This window comes from Vicia villosa, unplaced genomic scaffold, assembly GCF_029867415.1.
Source record: "Vicia villosa cultivar HV-30 ecotype Madison, WI unplaced genomic scaffold, Vvil1.0 ctg.000534F_1_1, whole genome shotgun sequence".
Classification (NCBI taxonomy): Eukaryota; Viridiplantae; Streptophyta; class Magnoliopsida; order Fabales; family Fabaceae; genus Vicia; species Vicia villosa.
The window spans coordinates 520,053-540,802 of NW_026705246.1; the positions used below are offsets into that span (position 1 = coordinate 520,053).

Consider the following 20,750-nt stretch of genomic DNA (forward strand, 5'->3'; position numbering starts at 1 on the left):
ATACACTTAATTAGTTTGTAACTGAGTAACATTTTTATTTTTTCATGAATTAAAGTTACATTTTTATTTTTTTCATAATTTAATTCAGATACTCATCTCTAAAATAAATGTGTGCACATCTATTTGTAGTTGAATCACTATTTTATTTTGAGTAATGCTATTCTTACACCATATTATACACAAATATTTATACCACTAAACACTATTCACCGTATTTATATGATGAACAATGTTTTTAAAAATAAAATAATATTTATAAAAAATATTTTTTATTTGTAAAATTATCATATGTACGGACGACTGCTATTCATGTACGGACGGAACTGTTCACGTTATTATTCATGAACAGTATTTTACAGTAGTCACTAAATTTGGTTAATGCAATGTAACAACTTGGTTAATACAGTAATGAAGTTGGTTAATGTAACATTCAGGTATTAAAAATAATTTTCAGCAGTCACCAAACTTGGTTAATGCAGTGTAAAAATTTGGTTAATGCAGTAAATAAGTTGGTTAATGCAACATTCAAGTATTAAAAATAATTTTTAGCAGTCGCCAAACTTAGTTAATGCAGTGTAAAAATTTGATTAATGCAGTAATGAAGTTGGTTAATGCAACATCCAGGTATTAAAAATAATTTTTAGCAGTCACCAAACTTGGTTAATGGAGTAATGAAGTTGGTTAATGCAACATCCAGATATTAAAAATAATTTTTAGTAGTCACCAAACTTGGTTAATGAAGCGTAAAAACTTGGTTAATGAAGTTGGTTAATGCAACATCCAGGTATTAAAAATAATTTTTAGCTATCATCAAATTTGGTTAATGCAGTGTAAAAACTTGGTTAATGCAGTAATGAAGTTGGTTAATGCACGTCCGTACATGGACAATGTCGTCCATAATTTTAAAAATAAAAAATATTTTTATAAAAATTATTATTTTATTTTAAAAAACACTGTTCACCGTATAAATACGGTGAACAGTGTTTGATGTAAGTATTGGTGTATAATATGGGTGTAAGAATAACATTACTCTTTTATTTTATCATTTTATTTTATGAGAAATGATAAGTGTACACTATTTCCTACACCTACACCCTAATTGAATACAAAAAGTATACAAGTTTCATTTTTTAAATATTATTTATATTCTTGAATTTTGTGCAGCAAAGATTTCCTTTGGTATAATTTAAGGTGTAACATACGGTGTATCAAAAGTGGGTGTATGCATAGCATGGCTGTTATTTTATCATAGTTTAATTTGGAAATACGCCTATGTGACAAATACAGATAACCTTCAATGGTAAACTTTGATTTTTTTTTAGATGACAAATAAGGATATATACCCATTTAGTAGTAAATTTTAATTTTTTATTAGAAATACTGGTAAAATAGATCATGTATTATAATTATGAGAAAATTGATGATGCGCGTAAATACACTTTTAATTAATGGGGATCTTGAATTCTGCTAAGTCAAACTGAAAATTTTAAATTATATGTATGTCATAGCAGAATGATGTATTTATATTAAATGACAGTGTAAAAAAATTTATGATATATTTTTGTTGAAATTTTTTTATACTGTTAGTGCATCTCCATTAAATTATATAACTAAATTATTATAATATATTTTTTATAAATCAAATCATATATTGATATAAAAAGATAAAAATGTGATATAGAAATGAATTAATCTTGAATCTATAATACAGTCAAAATAAAAAATTAAAAACGATAATACAATCCATAATCTCTAATACAAATAATATACTCTTACATGTTGGACTCCCTGTTTCTTCGCTGCTTTCTCTACTGCAAATATGCAATGTTGTTCGTGCCTTAGTAAGAATGATATTTACAATGATCCTTTTTGAAGTGTTTTTCAGAAGTCTCCTCTGTCTATATCCGCTCACACAAGATCTATAATACAACAACATGCAGGTAACACACATCAACAACATGATACGTCCTAGTCTGCTCTTTCTCTAATATCTTCTGGTGAGCTGGCCTAAATGGTTCTTTCTCAGTATCCAGTGTTATGTAAGAATTGAAGGTTCAAGACACACAAGAAAGGGGGAGTTTGAATTGGGTTTTAAATATAATAACTTTTCGCGCAGCCAAGAAAAAACTCAACAATGATAAAAATGCTCAAGGATTTTTATACTGGTTCACTGTTAACTAAGTTAATCGAGTCCACTTGTTAGAGTGAGTTTGCCTTCTCAATAAGGACTTAATCCACTAATCAATCTGATTACAACTCAAAGGTCAATTGTCAATGATTTTTTTAAGCTATTGACTAAACTTGGTCCCCAAGGAATAAATCTCAAAGACTAACTATCAATGACTTCTCGAGGCTACAGACTAAACTTAATCCCTCAAAAAATAAAATCAGAGTCACAACACAAAGTTTGTGTGTTTACAATAATACTTCTTAACAAGCTGATACACAATATTAAATTCAGACTTTACACTTAAAAAGATATACAAATGAAAAGCTCTAAGTGCAGCGAGTGTTCATATGATATCGCTCTTTTCTTTTTCTATTTGTTTCTTATCTTTTCACATAAAGATTTTATCAACAATTCTTTTCTCACAAGTGTACAAAGATAATTTGTTGATGGCTCATATCTCCAGGTTTCCATATCCTCTTTAAATAGATGATAAAATATAGATGATAAATAGGACCGTTGGAGGATGGAATTGAAAGATGATGAATAACACCATTGGTGAGTGGAATTGGATTAGTAGTGGTGCGAGGTTGAGCCGCAAAATATGGAGATCCGTTGATAGTATATTCCATTAAACATTCTCAGTATATTTGTCCTTTCATGGGAATATTTGATTTTGCTGCTTGAATATACTATCTTCAAGAATATTCATTCACTAATTGTTCTTCCAATCATTGGCTTCAAATTTATGGTGATTTCAAGCATAATCAAAGTTCAGAGCCTTGTAGATTTAGACGTCAGAGTCTAGAGGAAACGAGGCTTGAAATATTAGAGTGAATTTGGCTTTGATGATTTAGATTCATTGTCTTGATAAATCCGTTAAACACTTCTTTGTATTTCAACTTTTATTGTCTAGAGTCCTGAGTCATTTTGTCCAGAATCAAGAGTTTGCTTTGCTCATAGTTTAGAGTCACACAATCAACGTACTAAAGCATTTAACAATGAATTTGTAAAGTTTCCAACCAAATCAACAAAAGTCTTATTTAAACACACACTTTTGAGGGAGGTCTTTTCAAGGTTGTAACATGGCTTATATCAGGGTAGGATAATAGCTGAATCATTTGGAGTTAGGTACTTAGTTTTTCTTATGTTACTTGATTCCTTTCATATCACTCTTTTCTTATTTGTTTCGTACTATAGAATTCATTATGTTGGTCCTTTTTCTCAAATATTTTTAAGAAGTTATGTTTAACTTTTTTTTCTTTTTCTTTTTCTTTCTTTTTGACTAAATTTCTCTAGTACCTTAACCCCAAACATAAATGTTGTTAACTTCCAAGAACAACTTCAAATTTATTCTTTTGCATCAAACATGTAAAACAAATATTTCAACTTAACTCCAAAGAGAGTGAAAAAATTTAATCTTTCAAGTCAAATGACAATATAACAAAGGTTATGTCACTCAAATAATGGTTAAGACTCAAATTGATTAGCAAGGAATATAATCATAATAAAATAGTGTGACTTGAAAATACTTGGAGTTTTCACAGTCAACTATCTCTGTGTGTTTATCAAACCAATAGACTCAAATTAGAAACAATGCAAATTCTAGAAAATAACTAATGTACAAATATTCTCATAAAAAAAGTAAATTATGGAAATTTAGGCTTAAACCTTACTAGTTGAGGCATCTAGAGATTGATCACATATATTCGACTTCTCTTTTCTTTATCAAATATCAACCTGCAAGGGAACTTTTATGATGATTACTTTTGTTCATTATTTTCTGATGACTTTTTCTTTTCTTTTTTATGTTGGCACTGGTAAGATAGCAAATCAAGACTGAAAGAAATAACAGAAGCAAACAAGTTCATTAATTAAAACAAAAATAAGTAGTATAAAAGGAGGAGGAGTATTTCTTGAGATCTAGCTAGTATTCTTCTTTAGATCAAAATATAAAATGGAAATACTGAAATAAAAACTAAAATTGAAAACTAAAAATGATGGGTGGTCTTCCATTAACCGCTTTTTTAAGGTCTTTAGTTTGACCAATTGATCTTTTGTTAAGGAGATATATATGACACTAAAACACGTCACCCTTTTTGTTCCTTTTGTTTGTTAGGAATCATATAAACCTGAGGTATTGATGATGTTGCTTCCATATCTTCCTCATCTTGATAGTAGCGAACGAGACATAAATAACATCCAATACTTTATCTATTTCTTCTCTTTCATCTTCATTGTTGCTAAGATAGCTTTTAGGGACTTTATTTTGTTGAATATTTTCTTGTTGGATATATGCATCTAAACAAATTGTTGAATCCAAAACAAGACCATCTTTGCTTATCATTCTTGCTCTTTTCCCATATATCTTTTCTGCCTCAAATTCTTCTATTCTTGATTAAATGTTATTTGATGACATGTATTTTCTTATTTTTCTTTTTCCAATCCACATTCATTAACTACTTCAGATTCTTATTCGACTTCTCTTTCAACTTCATCATTCCAAGAACTATCCAGCATATTTTCATTAAAACCTCCAATTAATCGAGTTGCCACTTGTTTAGATAACTCTCCAATATGATTTTCAATATTCTTCATGAATGATTCAATATTTTTGTTAGATGCTTCAAGGTTCTTGCGGAATGCTTCAATTTCATAGTGTCTTGCTTCTAATTTGCTTTGAGTCAACATGAATTGGTTCATAGTCTCTTCTAGAAGAGAGGACTTCTTTGGTAATGGATCATCCCACCATGGATTATAAGTGTTAGAGTAAGGATTTGTATCTTGATAATTTATTACACAATGTGCTTCTGTAACATATGGTTCACAATAGCCATAGGCATGACCTTCACCATAAAAATCACACCGTAAAGTCCTGACTGGATTAATATTTGTTGGAATTAGAATTGAGACAATAATTTTCTCTGATAAAACTTGAAGTTGTTCTAATAGAACTAGTTGAAAAATCAACTCCATCATACATGACAACTTTTATCTAACATACATAATCAGAAGAAACATACCTCAGTAGCAGTGAATTAGAATAAATATAAAAATAATAGAAAATAAAAATAAGATAACAATAAGAAAAATAAAATTAAAAATTAAAAGGGTTAATGAACTTTTTGGTCCCTGTAAATATTGCGGATTTCATTTTTAGTCCCTCCAAAATTTTCCTTTAAGAAATCGTCCCTTTAATATTTTTCGTCTAAACAATTGGTCCCTAACGTCAAATTTGCTAGAGATTAGCTACGACTTTAGCCACCGATTAGCTACGAAATTTGACGTTAGGGACCAATAGTTCGGAAAAAAAATTTGAAGGGACGATTTCTTGAAGGAAAATCTTGGAGGGACTTAAAACGAAATTTGAAATATTTAAAGGGACGAAAAAGTTCATTAACCCAAATTAAAATTAAAAAAGATAAAGCATGGTTTCTAAATTAGGGTTTTGGTTCCCAAAGTCAAGATTTTGGTCAAGAAAGGATCCAAGAAGCTTTTACTTCAAGGCATGACCTAGAATCTTAGGTCATATTCATTTCAAGCTTCATTCAACTTTATTTGGCCAAGGGAAGTTCAAGTTTGGAGCATGATTTCAAAGTTGGTCCAAGTATGGCTCGTGTGTTTATTTCCATGTCATTCCCATAAAATTCTCAAGAAATTATCAAATTACTTCAAGGGACAATCAAGATTTCTTCATTTGGTATTCAAGTGTTCATCATTGGGCCATTGGATGCAAGGAAATAACAAAAATCACAAGTTGGTGCATCTTTGGTTGGCCTAAAATCAAGTATGGCATGTCTCTTGGTCAAAATATCATAATTCTCTCATTTCTCAATATTTTTGAAATCTACTTCGAGGAAAATGTCACATTTGAACTCCTCTATAACTTTGTTTCAAGGGGAAAACATCATTTTTCCTCTAAGTACCTCAAAATTAGGTTTGGCCAAGATGTCCATGTAAACACAATAGCAAGTCCAAAACTTGGTTCGACCTATTGCCTGACACAGAAATCAGGTTATGACCTGAATGTCACCCATGCCATTTTCAACTCAAGCCTCCTTTTGATGTGATTCTTTTTGCATTTGATTCTCAATCATCAAGTGATCATTTAGCACAAGGAAGATCTCAACATGCACAAGTGGATTGCATTTGTCCTGAGCTCAAACATGGCACCATGGACTCTGTATTTCATGCAATACCTGAAACCTAAAATAAGCCAAATCTTCACTAAGGCCCACCAACACATGTGCAAACTTGTTTGTTGATACAAAAAGCGTAGAATGAAGTGCAAAATGACCATGCTTCATGTGAAACTCACGCATTTCACCCTTATTATCACACGAATTGCAAAATGAAAATTCTCAACTTGGTTCTCATGTTCTAAATCCGAATTCACACGTACCATGACCTCAACACTTTTCCTATAAATAGATGATCATTTTTCCTTCATTTGCAAGCTTGAATAGCCACATAAACTCTTTCATTTTCACTCATGAAAAGCTTTAAAAACCAAAAATCCTTTTCTCAAATTGAGCTTGTTTTTGCTTCGTTTCTTTGCCCATAATCACTCATCGGAACCATTTGAAGTTAACTGAACCATTGTTGAAGCTTGAAACCACGTGCAACCTTCTACTCAATTTCACCATTGTTGACCTTTAAAGCTCCAACTGAAAAGGTAGTTACGAGTTAAATTTTTGAGCAAACAATTTACCATACTCTTCGTCTTGGTTCACTAATTAAAAGCCCTATCTTACCTGAAATTTATATTTCGTATTTGTCATTTAATTTTACTTAGAAGAAGTAGGGTTCTTTGTGTTCTTTAGCCAATAATGACTATGAAGCAAAGACATGAATGATGACATGAGTAGAATCTTAAACGTGTGTTGCTTGAGCTTAAAACTCAAAGTTCATGGATTTGCATAAGTCAAAACAAGGTTGAAAACGATGAAAGGAAGCGCACACTCTGGTTGGAAAATTTGAATTCCAGCCAATGAGAGCTTGACGCGCATCATAGTCGTTGGCTTTTTATTTCTTTTTTGTTTTAAATTCATTTTAATTTTCCTTTTCTTTTCTGATTTATTTTAAATACTCTTTGATCTTTTTTACTCCAATTTTTTTCGTAAGTCACTAAAAATATTTTCTATCACATTTTTTTTATAATTTAAAAATCATTTTAAGTACTTTTTGTTATTTTCTTCTTATTTTTAATTTTAATTTTTATATAATAATTAATTTTCACATATTTTCAAATATTTTTCTCTCCAATTTTTAAGATCTAATTACTTAGAATATTTCTGACTTACTCAAAAAAATTTGGCTATTTCTTTGATGTTTTGATGTTTCTTTTAAAATTTTCATTTTAAATCATTTAAAAATCCTTTTTAACAATTTTTAAATCCACTTTTGTTTAGTTTTTGGTTGATTTGGATCATGGTTTGATTGATTGATGCTTCATCAATTTTAATTGGTTTATGAATGATACTTTGATTGTATGAACTTTCACTATTTCAAATTATTGATTAAATGATCATTTAATTTTTTTTATATTTTAGATTAGTGGTAAGTGTATTCCATTATGTTATGAATTTGAATGATTGAAAGTGATGATATCTCAAAATTCGAATTGTAAATAGGAGTAATACATCATATCTAAACTTTCCCATACACTTGTCAACCTCTCATGTCATTAGGCCATATAAAAAATAACTAGATTCAAATCTTAATAAATAATAAAAATGATTCAACTTGTTCAGAGTACAATCATTGCTATTGTCTAATTTTGGATGCAATGTCTCCCTATTTCTAAATGTGTCATCAAGAAAATTGATTGCTATTGTCTAATTTTGGATGCAATGTCTCCCTATTTCTAAATGTGTCATCAAGAAAATTGACAGCATCTGCAGGAGTTTTGCCTGGATTGGCAAAACTACAGTCAGCAAAAAGAGCCCTATTGCTTGGGAGTCTGTGTGCAAGCCCAAGAGTCAAAAAGGTATGAACATTTTTAACTTGATTGTCTAGAATAATATTGCTTTGATGAAGTGTTTATGGAACCTGTGTATGAAAGCTGGCAATCTTTGGGTGAAATGGGTGCACATCCATTACCTAAAGAAGGAACCTATGATGGAGGCTGTGATTAGTGATAGTAGCTCATGGGCGTTGAAGAAAATTTTCAGTCTTAGAGAGCATATCCCAAATATACAGCCTGATTGGGATCACATGATCCAGAAGAAGAAATTTAGGATGAAGCATTTGTATGATAAGATGATGGGTGATTCGATTAGGGTTCCTTGGAGACATTTGTTCAAAGGCAATTGTGCTAGGCCTAGGGTTGTTATCACCACGTGGTTGGCCTGCCATGGCAGGCTGGGTACGAAATATAGGCTGAGTCGATTTGGTATGATTATTGAGCGAGGCTGCAGTCTCTGTGATGAGACAGATGAAACTCTAGATCGTGTTTTGTTTGACTGTAGGCACTCTAAAGTCGTGTGGAAGCATGTGTTGCAGTGGATAGGCATAACTCATGAGCCTCAAATTTGATCTATTGAGCTTGGTTGGTTTATGCAGATGGTTGCTAAAAAAGGTTGGAGATTCAAGTTGCTCAAGGTTGCAGCTACTGAAACTATGTATGATATATGGCAATACAGAAATGAAGTGATTTTTGGAAAGCATACTCATAGAAATACAAGCATAGATATAGGAGAAAAAATTATAGAGAAAGTGATGTATAGAGGTTGGTGTTCGACCAAATTAAGGAAGCATATAGCTACTTTGATGCTTTAGTGTTAGCTTGTGTTATTGGTAGGTTGGATCTTTGATCACCTTTGTATTTGACTGTTTTTTGAATTAATAAAATATCATTTGATTAAAAATTTGTACTAGGCTAATAATCAAATTTCTTTAATCACAAGTTAAAAGTCAACAGTAATATTGGGAAAAGTGTAATATTTCTAAGTCTTGAACATATTTAAATAAGTAATTTTGAGCAATAATATGACATCAAAAATAACTTATTTACGTATTCATAAGAATTATCAATATTAATTTTAATTTTTAAGTGGTACTTTTATCAATATCACCATTAAATCTGTAATTGGTCTTTTACTATACTAGATGGCGAATTTGATTTTGCATAATAGAACTGAACTATAGATTGCAAAAAGAAAATTGAACATCTAATTTGAACAAATAAAAATTCAAAAAGTAACATTTTCTTTGAACATTGTTCAATATAGTGTATTATTCACTTTTCAATCCCACTTATTTAATTAAGTTTGGATATCTTCACAAGACTTTTAATCATGTTTTGAAAATAATTTTTCCTAAAAATTATTAAGACTAAGTTTTAATGTATCATGAAACTTTTAAACTAATTTTTCACTGAGTTCATCTTTATTTGTGCAGTGATTTGTTTTTCTCCGCATAATGTCATGAACTTTTTAGAGACCAGACAATCTAAAATACAAAGACAAATTTTCTATCGAGACCGAGTGATATAATTGAATCATCTGATTCAATCATGCAAATCGATAAATGATTACCTGATCTGTTACCAAATTCATGGCTATCGATTTTTGAGTCGATTTTTTAAACATTGCGAATATTTGCTGAAGGTAAAGAATGGTGTAGTGAGAGGATACATTCCAATAAGATTAAACACTAGACTTTTCTTTTAGGTCAGAACTATCACATTCCCATATCAGTTAGTAACTAACCTCCTGAATCAGCTGCTTTTGGATTCATATTTAAGATTCTGCAAGGCTTATTGTCATGGTTAAACTCGGTTTCGGGAACACCTATCGGTGAACACTCTTCGATCTGATAATCTCTCTCGTCAACCAGAGCTTTCATGTATGAGCATGGCCTTTCCTCAGAATCTATATTGGGGGCAGGCTCTTGACCAGAACCAAATGGCAGCTCCAATGATGCAGAGCCAGGAGGGTGTGTTCTCATCTGCACAGATCTTAGAAGTGCAGCTCTTCTTAAGTCAGCTGAGTGGCATATATCGCTCGGAGATGATGGGAAGCGGCCATCGGAGTCTGAGCTTCGTTGACGAGGCTGGGAGCAAGTAACTGCTGAGACTGGAAAGCCATGAGAAGCATTTAAACTTGTGGAAGGCGCTGAAGAAAATGAGTTTTGTTGCCTTTGGTATCTGCATGGAGAAACTGGACTACTGGGACGGCTATCCAGATGGGTTAAGCAACTATGCGCTGCGGTCTCGCAAAACCTTGAGTCGTCTGAGTCTTCTGACATTGGCGAATATTGTAAAGAAATATCATCCCTAAAAATAATTCAACAAATGAAATTGGCTTAGATAGGATTAGTAGCATTAGGAAAATTGAGTGCTATATTACTACTCTGCTATGACAGTCATAACTCAAAATGTTAAAGGTTGAGTTAGTTGAGCTATAGAGCATATAAGGCTATAAGATAGATTCAGTTGAGAGAATGACACGCTGATGCCAACTTAATGTGTTAAAAAATATGGTGTATGATGCACAAATAAAGGCTCTATTTTTGTTGCCAACAAAACCATAGTGAGAAAATTTAGTGGTCATCTTCGTTTAGGAATAGCAAAGGGATCATCATTCTCAACACTTATCAAAGTGTAAAACTATTAGTCAAATCAATAAAAAAGATTTCAACTTTCATGATACGGCATTATGATATCATTTGATCTAGGAAACCAATTTCACCTATTAGGAAAAAGATCAGGTTTGTTTAACCAAATAAATAAATAGATTAAAGAGAAGAAGATAAGAAAAAAAATGCATAATGCCCTGTGTTGGCCAGCTAAGATTCAAACATGGCAAAACAAATAGAGACCCTATTTAGTCATGGTTTAAGCATGATAGATCTATTATGAGGCTCTATTTAGCAACAATTTTATCTGAAAAATTAGAGACGGTGTTGTAGACTTGTAGCCCATCTTGCACACCCTTAATTCTTAAAGACAACCTTGGCCGCGGAGCACTATTATGATGATAATAGTTTACAGGTCACACTCAGAGCTAACCAAAGAACAATGCACTATTAAACAAATTTTTTTGCACAGATAGAGTGACGATTTGAATATTTTTCAACCAAACTCTCAAGCATGAAGTAAAAGGATAAAAAGACGCAAGCAAAGAAAATCAAACAAGTATAATTTCCGCAAGATTTCTGAAGCCAGCATACACTACCAAAACATATGTATACAATCTATTAATGCAACTGGCAATAACTCGCTCTACAAACAATAAGAAACTAACTCATACAACGCACATTTCTGCTCTTGTTCATCATCAAATAATTACTACATAACCGCTACTACACAATAAGCCTCATTCATAGAAATAGTTGCTCATATTCTTCCATACCAGTATAACATAAATAGCCATAACTTTACCTGAGAGAGAATGCACTTTCAGACCTTGCCGGAGATTCCATAAGATTATCAGGAAGTGAATCTCCAACTGTCAATCCATTAAGACTCGATGCCATTATCTGGATCGCGAAACAAACAAATAAGCAACTCTAATAGCAATTTAATCAAAAATCTAAATGATCAAAGCAAGCTCAGTTACACAAACAACTAGAAGTAGTAATTTACAAAACACCCTCAATCAAAGTCTCAATTGTGAACCACATACTATTCAAAATAAAGGCCAAATATTCATATATTCATAAAGTTAATATAGCAATTTAGCCACAGTATAATAATAATAATAACTGCTAAAAATCACAAGACAAAAAATTAGAAACAAAAACATCAGAAAAAAAACATAATAATTTGGAAGTTATGTGAAAGTTAAAAATTTAAAATAAAATAAGAAAAACAATAAGAATAAGACAAAAGGTAAATGAGACAACGATGTTTAACCTCGCTTAGGTAACGTTTGTGAGAGCGAAGATTGTCGACATAAACTTCCTCTTCGGGGTCTCTGGTGCGTTTGCCACTAGGTGAAGAGGAAGATGGAGAGCCTCCCAAATTCGAATCGACACCCATTGTTGGATCCAGCAGCGAGGAATTTGTTAGGGGAAAAGGGGTTATTCAATGTTGTGAATTTAGAGTGAAAAGTTGAATAATTGGATTTACTCTACCGTGTTCCGCCATGAAGGAAAGGAAACAGTGAAATTTGAAGCAGAAAAAGAATGGTTGAAGAGAGTGATGTAGCTTGTTGTTGTTGATGTGGTTTATGATCGTAGACCCGCTCCTAGTGACGGACACGTGTTCCGTGGTTTGTCGTTTATTAATTTATCCACGGTTTAAAATGCATACCTTGCGTGGTGAACAAATTTTAGGTGCATTGTTGAGTAGTGTCAATTTTTTTTTTTGAGTTGAGTAGTGCCAAATTTATTCACGGTTTTGTTCGGGTCTAAAAATAGAATATGAAATAGATGAGTGGCGTTTTAGTGTTGAGTAGCGTCTTATGATGTCTTTCAGTTCGAGGTTTGCTTCTGAGTCTTTTAAATGGGTCTTACGAATGACTCATAATAAATTCCCGCAAATTCTTGTTCATATTATATAGAATGAGGGTTTTGTCATGTACGTCTTTAGGTCAACTATTAACAAAAGCAAGTGAAGCATTTTGATGGGATGTTACTAGTATTGAGAGCAGATGCATTAAATATCTTTCTCTTAATCAATGATGTTTCGCAATAAAGTTTTGACGTGAGTCTATATGTCTGGTGGTAATGGTGTTCTTTTTATCATAATACACTTGAGTACCCTGAATAGTTCACAGTGAGATCTTGATCGTTGATGGCATGGTTTGCGCTTTCCAATATAATGGATCGCATGGTTCACCCTTGTTAAGACATATATAACAAGTTTTGGAACTATTATTCTCCTTTTTCGCTGCTAGTGGATTTGAAAAATTCTTCTTCCTCTTCGTTTGTGATTTCTTTCATTGTTGCCAGCTTCCTTGCACATGTCTCCATCTCTGACTATTTCACGCCCCTTGTTTTATCACATGAATCCTCAAAATTTTGTCTCTTTTAAGATAACACTCATATCTTTTTTTTTTCAATCTTGTTTTCTTTATTAGGGTTTTTGGAGAAGATTTCCCGGGGTTCAATGAAGGAAATTGTCATTGGTGGTGGCTTATTAGATTATTAAGTGTGTCTTAGAAGGAACACCAAACTTTAGCTTTAAACTTGCATTACGTTGCTATTTATATTTGTTTCTTCCATGTGTTGACAAAATCCATTATAATGGAAGGCCTCAAATTCGAAGTTTAGAAGGCAACATAGGAGAACTTGTCGGCGTGGGTAGACCAATAAATGTAGGATACTGCATATGGCTTTCTTGGTGATGGCGGTTTAAACCATGCCTTAATGACAGTGGGACCTTCTGAAGATTACGGGTGATTCCCCCTAAAGAAGACAAGAGGATGTGTACTAAATATGACGGGTGTGTCATTCCTATTAACGAATGTTTATTCTCCTTGATAGGTTTCTATTTTCCCTCAAGAATGTTGAGGTAGACATGTTTAATCATTAATCAATTGCCTCTTCGCAATTGCATCAAGTGAGTTGAGCCTACATCAAGGTCTTTTAGTATTGATGTGAATACAAGAAGAGTTCACCTACCACACCATTTTTTCTACATCTATTTGAAGCTCAATGTTGCTCTACTGATTTGGCATTGGGCTAAGGTCTGATATCTCTCGGGCAGTGTACTGAGATGTTCGAGATCTACTCGGAGAGTACGAAACATTTAAAAGATTTATACTTCTTTGTTACCCCCTCTATGAGGCAGACCATGCTAACGTATGTACCATAGAGCTCGGGTCTCCTTACCAATGTTCGAACATGTTCTTCGAGTTATAACGTCAGATCCATTTCTTAGGAAATTCCAGATCTTGCGTTTAAAAATGGATGGTTTGTCTCAAGAGGGGACATACGTGAAAAGGCAATTGGTGTCTTTCTTTGATAGTGTGGGCTACGTAGATGGTGTTAAACATGTGACTCTATACAGAATACAAGATGAATCGTAGAGGTTTGAAAAATGATAGTTCAAAATAAAATTATATTTTAAATCAGAATTTGAAAAACATTTTCTATAAAAAGTTTGAATACGGAGCGGAAAAAATAGTAAATAAAGTAAGTGAAAAATAAAAGAGTTAAGGAATTTCGGAATAATAACTTGTAATGCGTGACAACAGGCGATTACGGTTCCAAAATTTTGTAAGGGCTGCGCGAAAGTGAGCAGTATTTTTAAATTAATATTTCTACCAAAAATATATTTTTAAATTAAATTTAGGTGCTGAATTTTATACGAGTCCCAACGGTATCCGGAAATTACATTTCGGTCTCTATTTTTATTAATTCTTAAACAAGTTTATTTTAATCCGTTTTGCAATCAAAACCTTTACTCATAGCCTTAGATTTACATAATAGAAATAGATAACGATACACTTGATTATTTGTCTCTGTGGGTTCGATATCTTTTGTTTTACGACGATATTTTTGTGCACTTGCAGAACATATCAGTTATAAACATAAAGAAGTTTACAAAACCTATAAATATTACTAAAAATATATTGAATTTAAATCAATTTCAAATTTTCTTTTTTCTTCCGCGGTCCAAAGGAAATCCAGTTTATGTATTACTTCACCATTTACTTGATAAGTAAGGATAAATAGACCGTTGATTAAGGTTTCCCACAAATCATGATTAATACTTTGAATAAAGATTCTAAATCTAACTTTTCATATTTCAAACCTAGCACCATTAAACGGTGGATATGTGTTTAGGAAGTATCCATTGATTCAGAGTGTATTGGAAATCATCTTCCTCCTGAGATGATTAGTCCTTAAACAAGAGTTAGGCACTGATGCCACTTGTTGGACATGTGACTTCACACGCAAAAGGGGAGGAGGGTGAATTGTGTGTTTCAAAAAAAACTTTGATTTGAAAAACTTTATTCAATATTATCATAGTTTAAAAACATTTTGAAAACATTTTTGAAATAAATAGTAAAAAATTTAATTGCATAAAATAAAATTGAGTTAATAGTAATTTATTCCCCTGTAATATGAGCGTGTTTCGGTTTACCCCTTACCGTTGCCAAAGGCAGGTTTTGGCAACGGTTTTTTTGAAAAAACCGTTGCCAAAAGGTAGGGAGGGGGAAAAACAAAATTTGCTAACATTACAGGGGGTGAATTACTATTAACCCAATAAAATTTAAGGGAAGAGAGAAGACACCAATAATTATACAAGTTCAGTCAAGAAGACTTAGTCATACTCTCAAGATTTGATCTTGAGAGTATCTAGTAAATTTTAAGAGTTTTTACAAGGTTGAACTCTCGAACTCCCTTATACAAGGAAAATGAAGTTTCATGCTAACTTCCAACCAAATAATGAACACCAGAGAGAAACAACTAGTGTTCCTTCCAAACAACAACTTGAAGTTGTTAGTCTCCAAACTAAACCAATATTTTCCACATGATCTTCTCGAACCAAGGTGAGCTTTTGTACCGAGCTTAATGATGTTTAGTATCAAAAGTAAGTATTTGTTATCGTATCCGCAAGGAGTGGTGTGATATTAATGTAGTTCAACAGTTAATACGATTTTAAGTAGAGAATCGTAAAGTGTTTTAATTGTAAAAGTAACAAAATGTAACAACAGTAATTAGTAAATAAAGTTTCAAAGATTTGACAATTTGCTAGGGTTGGGTTTCATCCATCGAATGCGTACATAGTTTAATGATCAATTATACACAACCTAGATAGTAATCAATATCATTACGTATCGCTCACAAATATTGTTTATTGCTGAAGCGGTAAAGCGGCGAGCAACAAAAGTTTTGAAAATATTTATCCAGGAAAATTATTGTGTCCACAGAGATTAATGATATCGAACCACCATTCAGCGGTTTCTACAATTATGAGTTTGGACTGAATTGGTAAAGTATAAAAACAGAAAAGTAAATATCAACACAAAAATAATTCATTTTTTAGAGAGAAGAGACTTATCAAGCATTGCATATAATCTACTTCTCACAAACTTAAACTTATCAATCAGTTATACTTAACCTACAATACTCATCAATATCATCAAGCATCACTCACACCCTAAGTCATTTTTAACTCAAAGTAGATAGAACTAGTATATCATCTCGGCGACGATCTCTCAGCCAACCTCAACAACACAGCAGACAACCGTATTGCTCGCGTCGACGATCTCTCAACCAACACAAACAACACAGAGGCATTAAGCTTCGATACCCACGGTGATTATTAGCTCCAAAAACTATCTCTAGAGTCTAGAACTAATAAATATCCATCTCTAATCAAGATTTGTGAGGTATATGTCAATATAAACCCAAATCCAAACATAAAGCAAAAAGATTAAGAAAGACATCAATAATGATTTGTAAAGCAAACTTTATACAACACCATGATCAACAAATATACATGAGTTCAAAGTAAAATCATATACAAAACCCAACCAAAGAGAAATACACAAAGAAGAAGAGAAATGAACCAAAAATATCCCGGTTTGTCAACTCCGATTGATGATCAATCCATCCCGGATCATCCGTATGCAACCTTCAAAGTTGTTTTCTAAGCTAATCTACCTAAAAAATGTTTGTTGATGGAGTGGGAGCAAAAAATACCCAAACCATAACCTAAAAATGTGTATTTAACCCCTTAAAACGTATTTCTGCCCTGTCAGATTCCCAGGGCTAGCCTGTCATTCGCCGGGCGAATGACACCAGTAGCAACATCATTGTTTTGGCCATAACTTGAGAACCGTAACTCCGATTTGCGTCCGGTTTGAAGCGTTGGAAATCTTATTCAATTTCCTATCTAACAATGACAAAATATCAACCAAATTGATGATTTTTTATTCTTTGATTGTGAGTCTTATTTGTTGATGAGTTGGTTTCGTTGCTCAAAATCGCGCGTTTGAAGTCGTGTCTTCGACACTTTATTGCTCATGCTCCAAATACGCATCAATACCTACAAAATGAATAGAAAACCACCAAAGGATACACAAATGAATCAAAACACGAGTATAAAAAAACTAAACATATTTACACATAAAACGGGGAATTATTCAACGGAATTTACACAAAAACACGATAAGTGCCACAAAACCATATATACAAAAGCACTACAAATTGGCACTTATCAAACTCTCCCCAACTTAAACTTGTTTTTCCCTAAACAAGAATCAACTAACTCAAGGAAACAAACACAAAAATCCAAAAATCACGAATCAACAAGTTTTGAAAAAACGGAACAAATGTATGGCTCAAATGAAAAACGGTACACAAGAAACATACTTACCACTAAACTAGGACGGTAATATAAACATAACACAAATGCTAAATACAAAGAATATACCAAACATTCTAAAATAACACTAGTTCAAAAATGAGTCACACCTAGCACACAATCATCGGTAGATGAAAAACACAAAAGTGGGGTATTTTCACTCATCCAATATTCTTGCAAACAAAAGACTAAATTATGCAGTCATCAAAAAATCGTATTGAAAATACAAAAGCAGAAATCACAAGGGCATTTCAAGGTTGTAGCGTGGTCGGGTGAACAAACAAGAGATAATTCCTAAGGCTAATCGAAACAAAAATTTGCCTAAACCTAAGAGAGTGATCAATTCACCAAAGATTCAAGCACCAAATTTCAATCAAACTTCTTCATAATCCCAAATTTCTCAAACCAATCACGTACTTATTAACACAACATTATTCCATACTCTTTTTGTTTTACTTTTTCAAAGTTTTTTTTAATTTTTTCTTTCTTTTCCTTTTCATCTCCTTTTCACTTTTTTTCCCTTTCTTTTTAACCTAACAACAATCAACCAATAAGTACACAATCATTTTTCTCCCCAACTTGAATTCAACCGTATCATCATGTGAATACTCCCTACTTTCTAAGGTAAGGTAAAAATTCATACAACAACACAAAGTTGAGGGCTCAAGAAAAAACAACAATCAAAATCCATACAAAAAGTGAATTTAATACTCATAGACAAACATCAAGCTCAAATAACATGGATAATGACAAAAGGCTCAAAGGGTTTATAAATGATCACACACTCACAAGGTGAAATTAATTATTTAGCTAGGTAATTATGCTCAAAATGAAACAAAAATGCCTTGATCCTTTTCATGCTTTCATATAGTCAACACAAACAAAAGATTAAGCATAATAAAATCCAGTTAGAACAAGAGTGTCGGTCTCCAGCATATGTGAAAAATGGAAAGCTACCTCACAAAAAGGGTAGGAACTAAAGTGATTCACAAACGAACAAGTATTCCAAAGAATGAATGGCATATAAATTGTAAAAAGTCTAAGTATCATGAATATGCTAAAGTCAAGAAAGCGATAAACACATACCTTGTACGTGTACAAACTTTAACAAAATCATTACCATACACTCGCAAGTTGAAACAATCAAACTTGGAAAATCACCTCCAATTCCATAAGTTACTCAAAATGAGCTTATTGACAAACACACAAAGTATTAATATAAATAAATTAAAAGACCAGATGAAATTGTCTAAACAAATTTAAAAGTGAATATTTGAAATTTAAGAACTGGTACGATCTAAATTTGTTTATATAATTGCATCACATTAGCTAAACTAAACAAAACTAAAAAGAGTAAACATGCTTGTTTTACGTCGTAAGCTCGACGCATGTTATTTAAAACGTTCCTTCAAGTTACTTCCGCCCGGCTATTCCTAACCACACACAAGCAAACATGAAAGGAAACAAACAATAATATAACAACTTCACAACTATAAAAAAAATATGTACAAGTGTAGTAAACATACACAAGTATCAATATAAATAAGTGAGAATATACAATATGTGTGATATATACAAAACTCAAAACGTTAGACACTATTGCGATGCAAGTTAAATAAAACACCAATCCCCGACAACGGCGCCATTTTGCTGAAGAGGTAAAGCGTCAAGCAACAAAAGATTTGGAAATATTTATCCGGGAAATTATCGTCTCCACATGGACTAATGCATTGAACTGCCGTTCAACAGTTTCGAAGCGTTCAAAAGCTTATTCAATTTCCTATCTAACAATGACAAAATATCAACCAAATTGATGATTTTTTATTCTTTGATTGTGAGTCTTATTTGTCGATGAGTTGGTTCTATTGCTCAAAATCGTGCATTTGAAGTCGTGTCTTCGACACTTTATTGCTCATGCTCCAAATACACATCAATACCTACAAAATGAATAGAAAACTATCAAAAGGTACACAAATGAATCAAAACACGAGTATAAAAAAACTAAACGTATTTACACACAAAACGGGGGATTATTCAACAGAATTTACACAAAAACACGATAAGTGCCCAAAAACTATATATACAAAAGCACTACAAATTGTCACTTATCATTTATGTCTAAACTCCTGATGAGAGTTCAACAGTATTGTTTAATTGACGATTTCTCATCATATTAAGCAATAAGGTAGCATTAAGAATCGATACTTTGCTGTGAATGTTAAATCTAAATCTATGTCTAAAGTTTAGAATCTAACAGATGGTTATCTTATATCAAGATTCAAATCTTATTCTTAGTAGCAATTCTAATCTATAAAGTTAAGCAACGAAAACAATGATAATATCGATATTAATTCATAAATAGATTGTATATAATGCCATGATCAATAAACATACATATTGTTATGGTGAACTACATCCAATCCCAACAAGAGATAAGAATTAACTACTCATGATAGTTTGACACAAAAGATATGAGTAAAGATGAATGAGTATCAACAGTGATTTCCCGACAGTTGATGTGTATCTAGCTTTGATCTTTCAAGTTCACCCTTCCCCTGTTTCTCACTATGTGTCAATATCTCTGGTGAACATGGAATGCCTTTCTGGTTATGTTTGATGCCTTTTTAATAGCTTTTTGATCCCGCTTCTTTCGCTTAGAGAGCCGATGCATCGCTAAGCGAGATATACTTCCTTCAGCCTTAAGTAATCTCAAACCGCTTTCCTTGAACTGCTTTTCCTCGCTTGGCGAGATCTGGCTTGCTAAACTAGCTTTCTCGCTTCTTCCTCGTTATGTTTCGCTAAGCGAAAAGGTGATTTTTGGATTTGTGAACTTTCTGCCAGTCTTCGCTTGCAGCTCGCTATTGTTTTGCTAAGAGAAAAAGGTGAATTTTGGATTTGTGAACTTTCTGCCAATCCTCACTTGGAGCTCGCTGGTACTCGCTTAGTGAAGTGTTGTTGTGAGCTCGTTAGAGCTTGCTTAGCAAATTTTACAAGGTCTTTTCTTTTAGTTTGTTGCCCACTTGTTTGCTAATGCCCCAATCCTACACAAATACACATAAGTTAAGAGTAAACATGTATAAAGTCTTGTTCCTATAACCAATCTCAATTTTATTCAAAACATGGGGTTTTTATGTTAAAAACTTACAAACCAAGTCAATAAATGCCTTTTTCAATGTGACTTATTATCATATTTTGGGCACTTATCAGGAACCCACCTCGACAAAGGCATGGTTCAAACCTCTTTTACCATCGAATACAGAAATAATATTTAGCGTCTCTTGCTCCACCCATATCAATGGACTTCGCTCCTACATC

The 20,750-nt window shown here is 32.6% G+C and overlaps 1 protein-coding gene across 1 annotated transcript; it reads right to left on the reverse strand.

Annotated features, from left to right (window-relative positions):
- Nucleotides 1-9,470: 9,470 nt before the first annotated feature.
- On the reverse strand, nucleotides 9,471-12,369 carry LOC131629210 (uncharacterized). The gene is made up of 3 exons (XM_058900005.1): nucleotides 12,027-12,369; nucleotides 11,553-11,650; nucleotides 9,471-10,445 (listed from the first exon to the last, which is right to left on the reverse strand). The coding sequence occupies exons 1-3, from the start codon at nucleotides 12,150-12,152 to the stop codon at nucleotides 9,875-9,877; spliced, it is 795 nt and encodes a 264-aa protein (XP_058755988.1). The 5' UTR covers nucleotides 12,153-12,369; the 3' UTR covers nucleotides 9,471-9,874.
- Nucleotides 12,370-20,750: the final 8,381 nt, after the last annotated feature.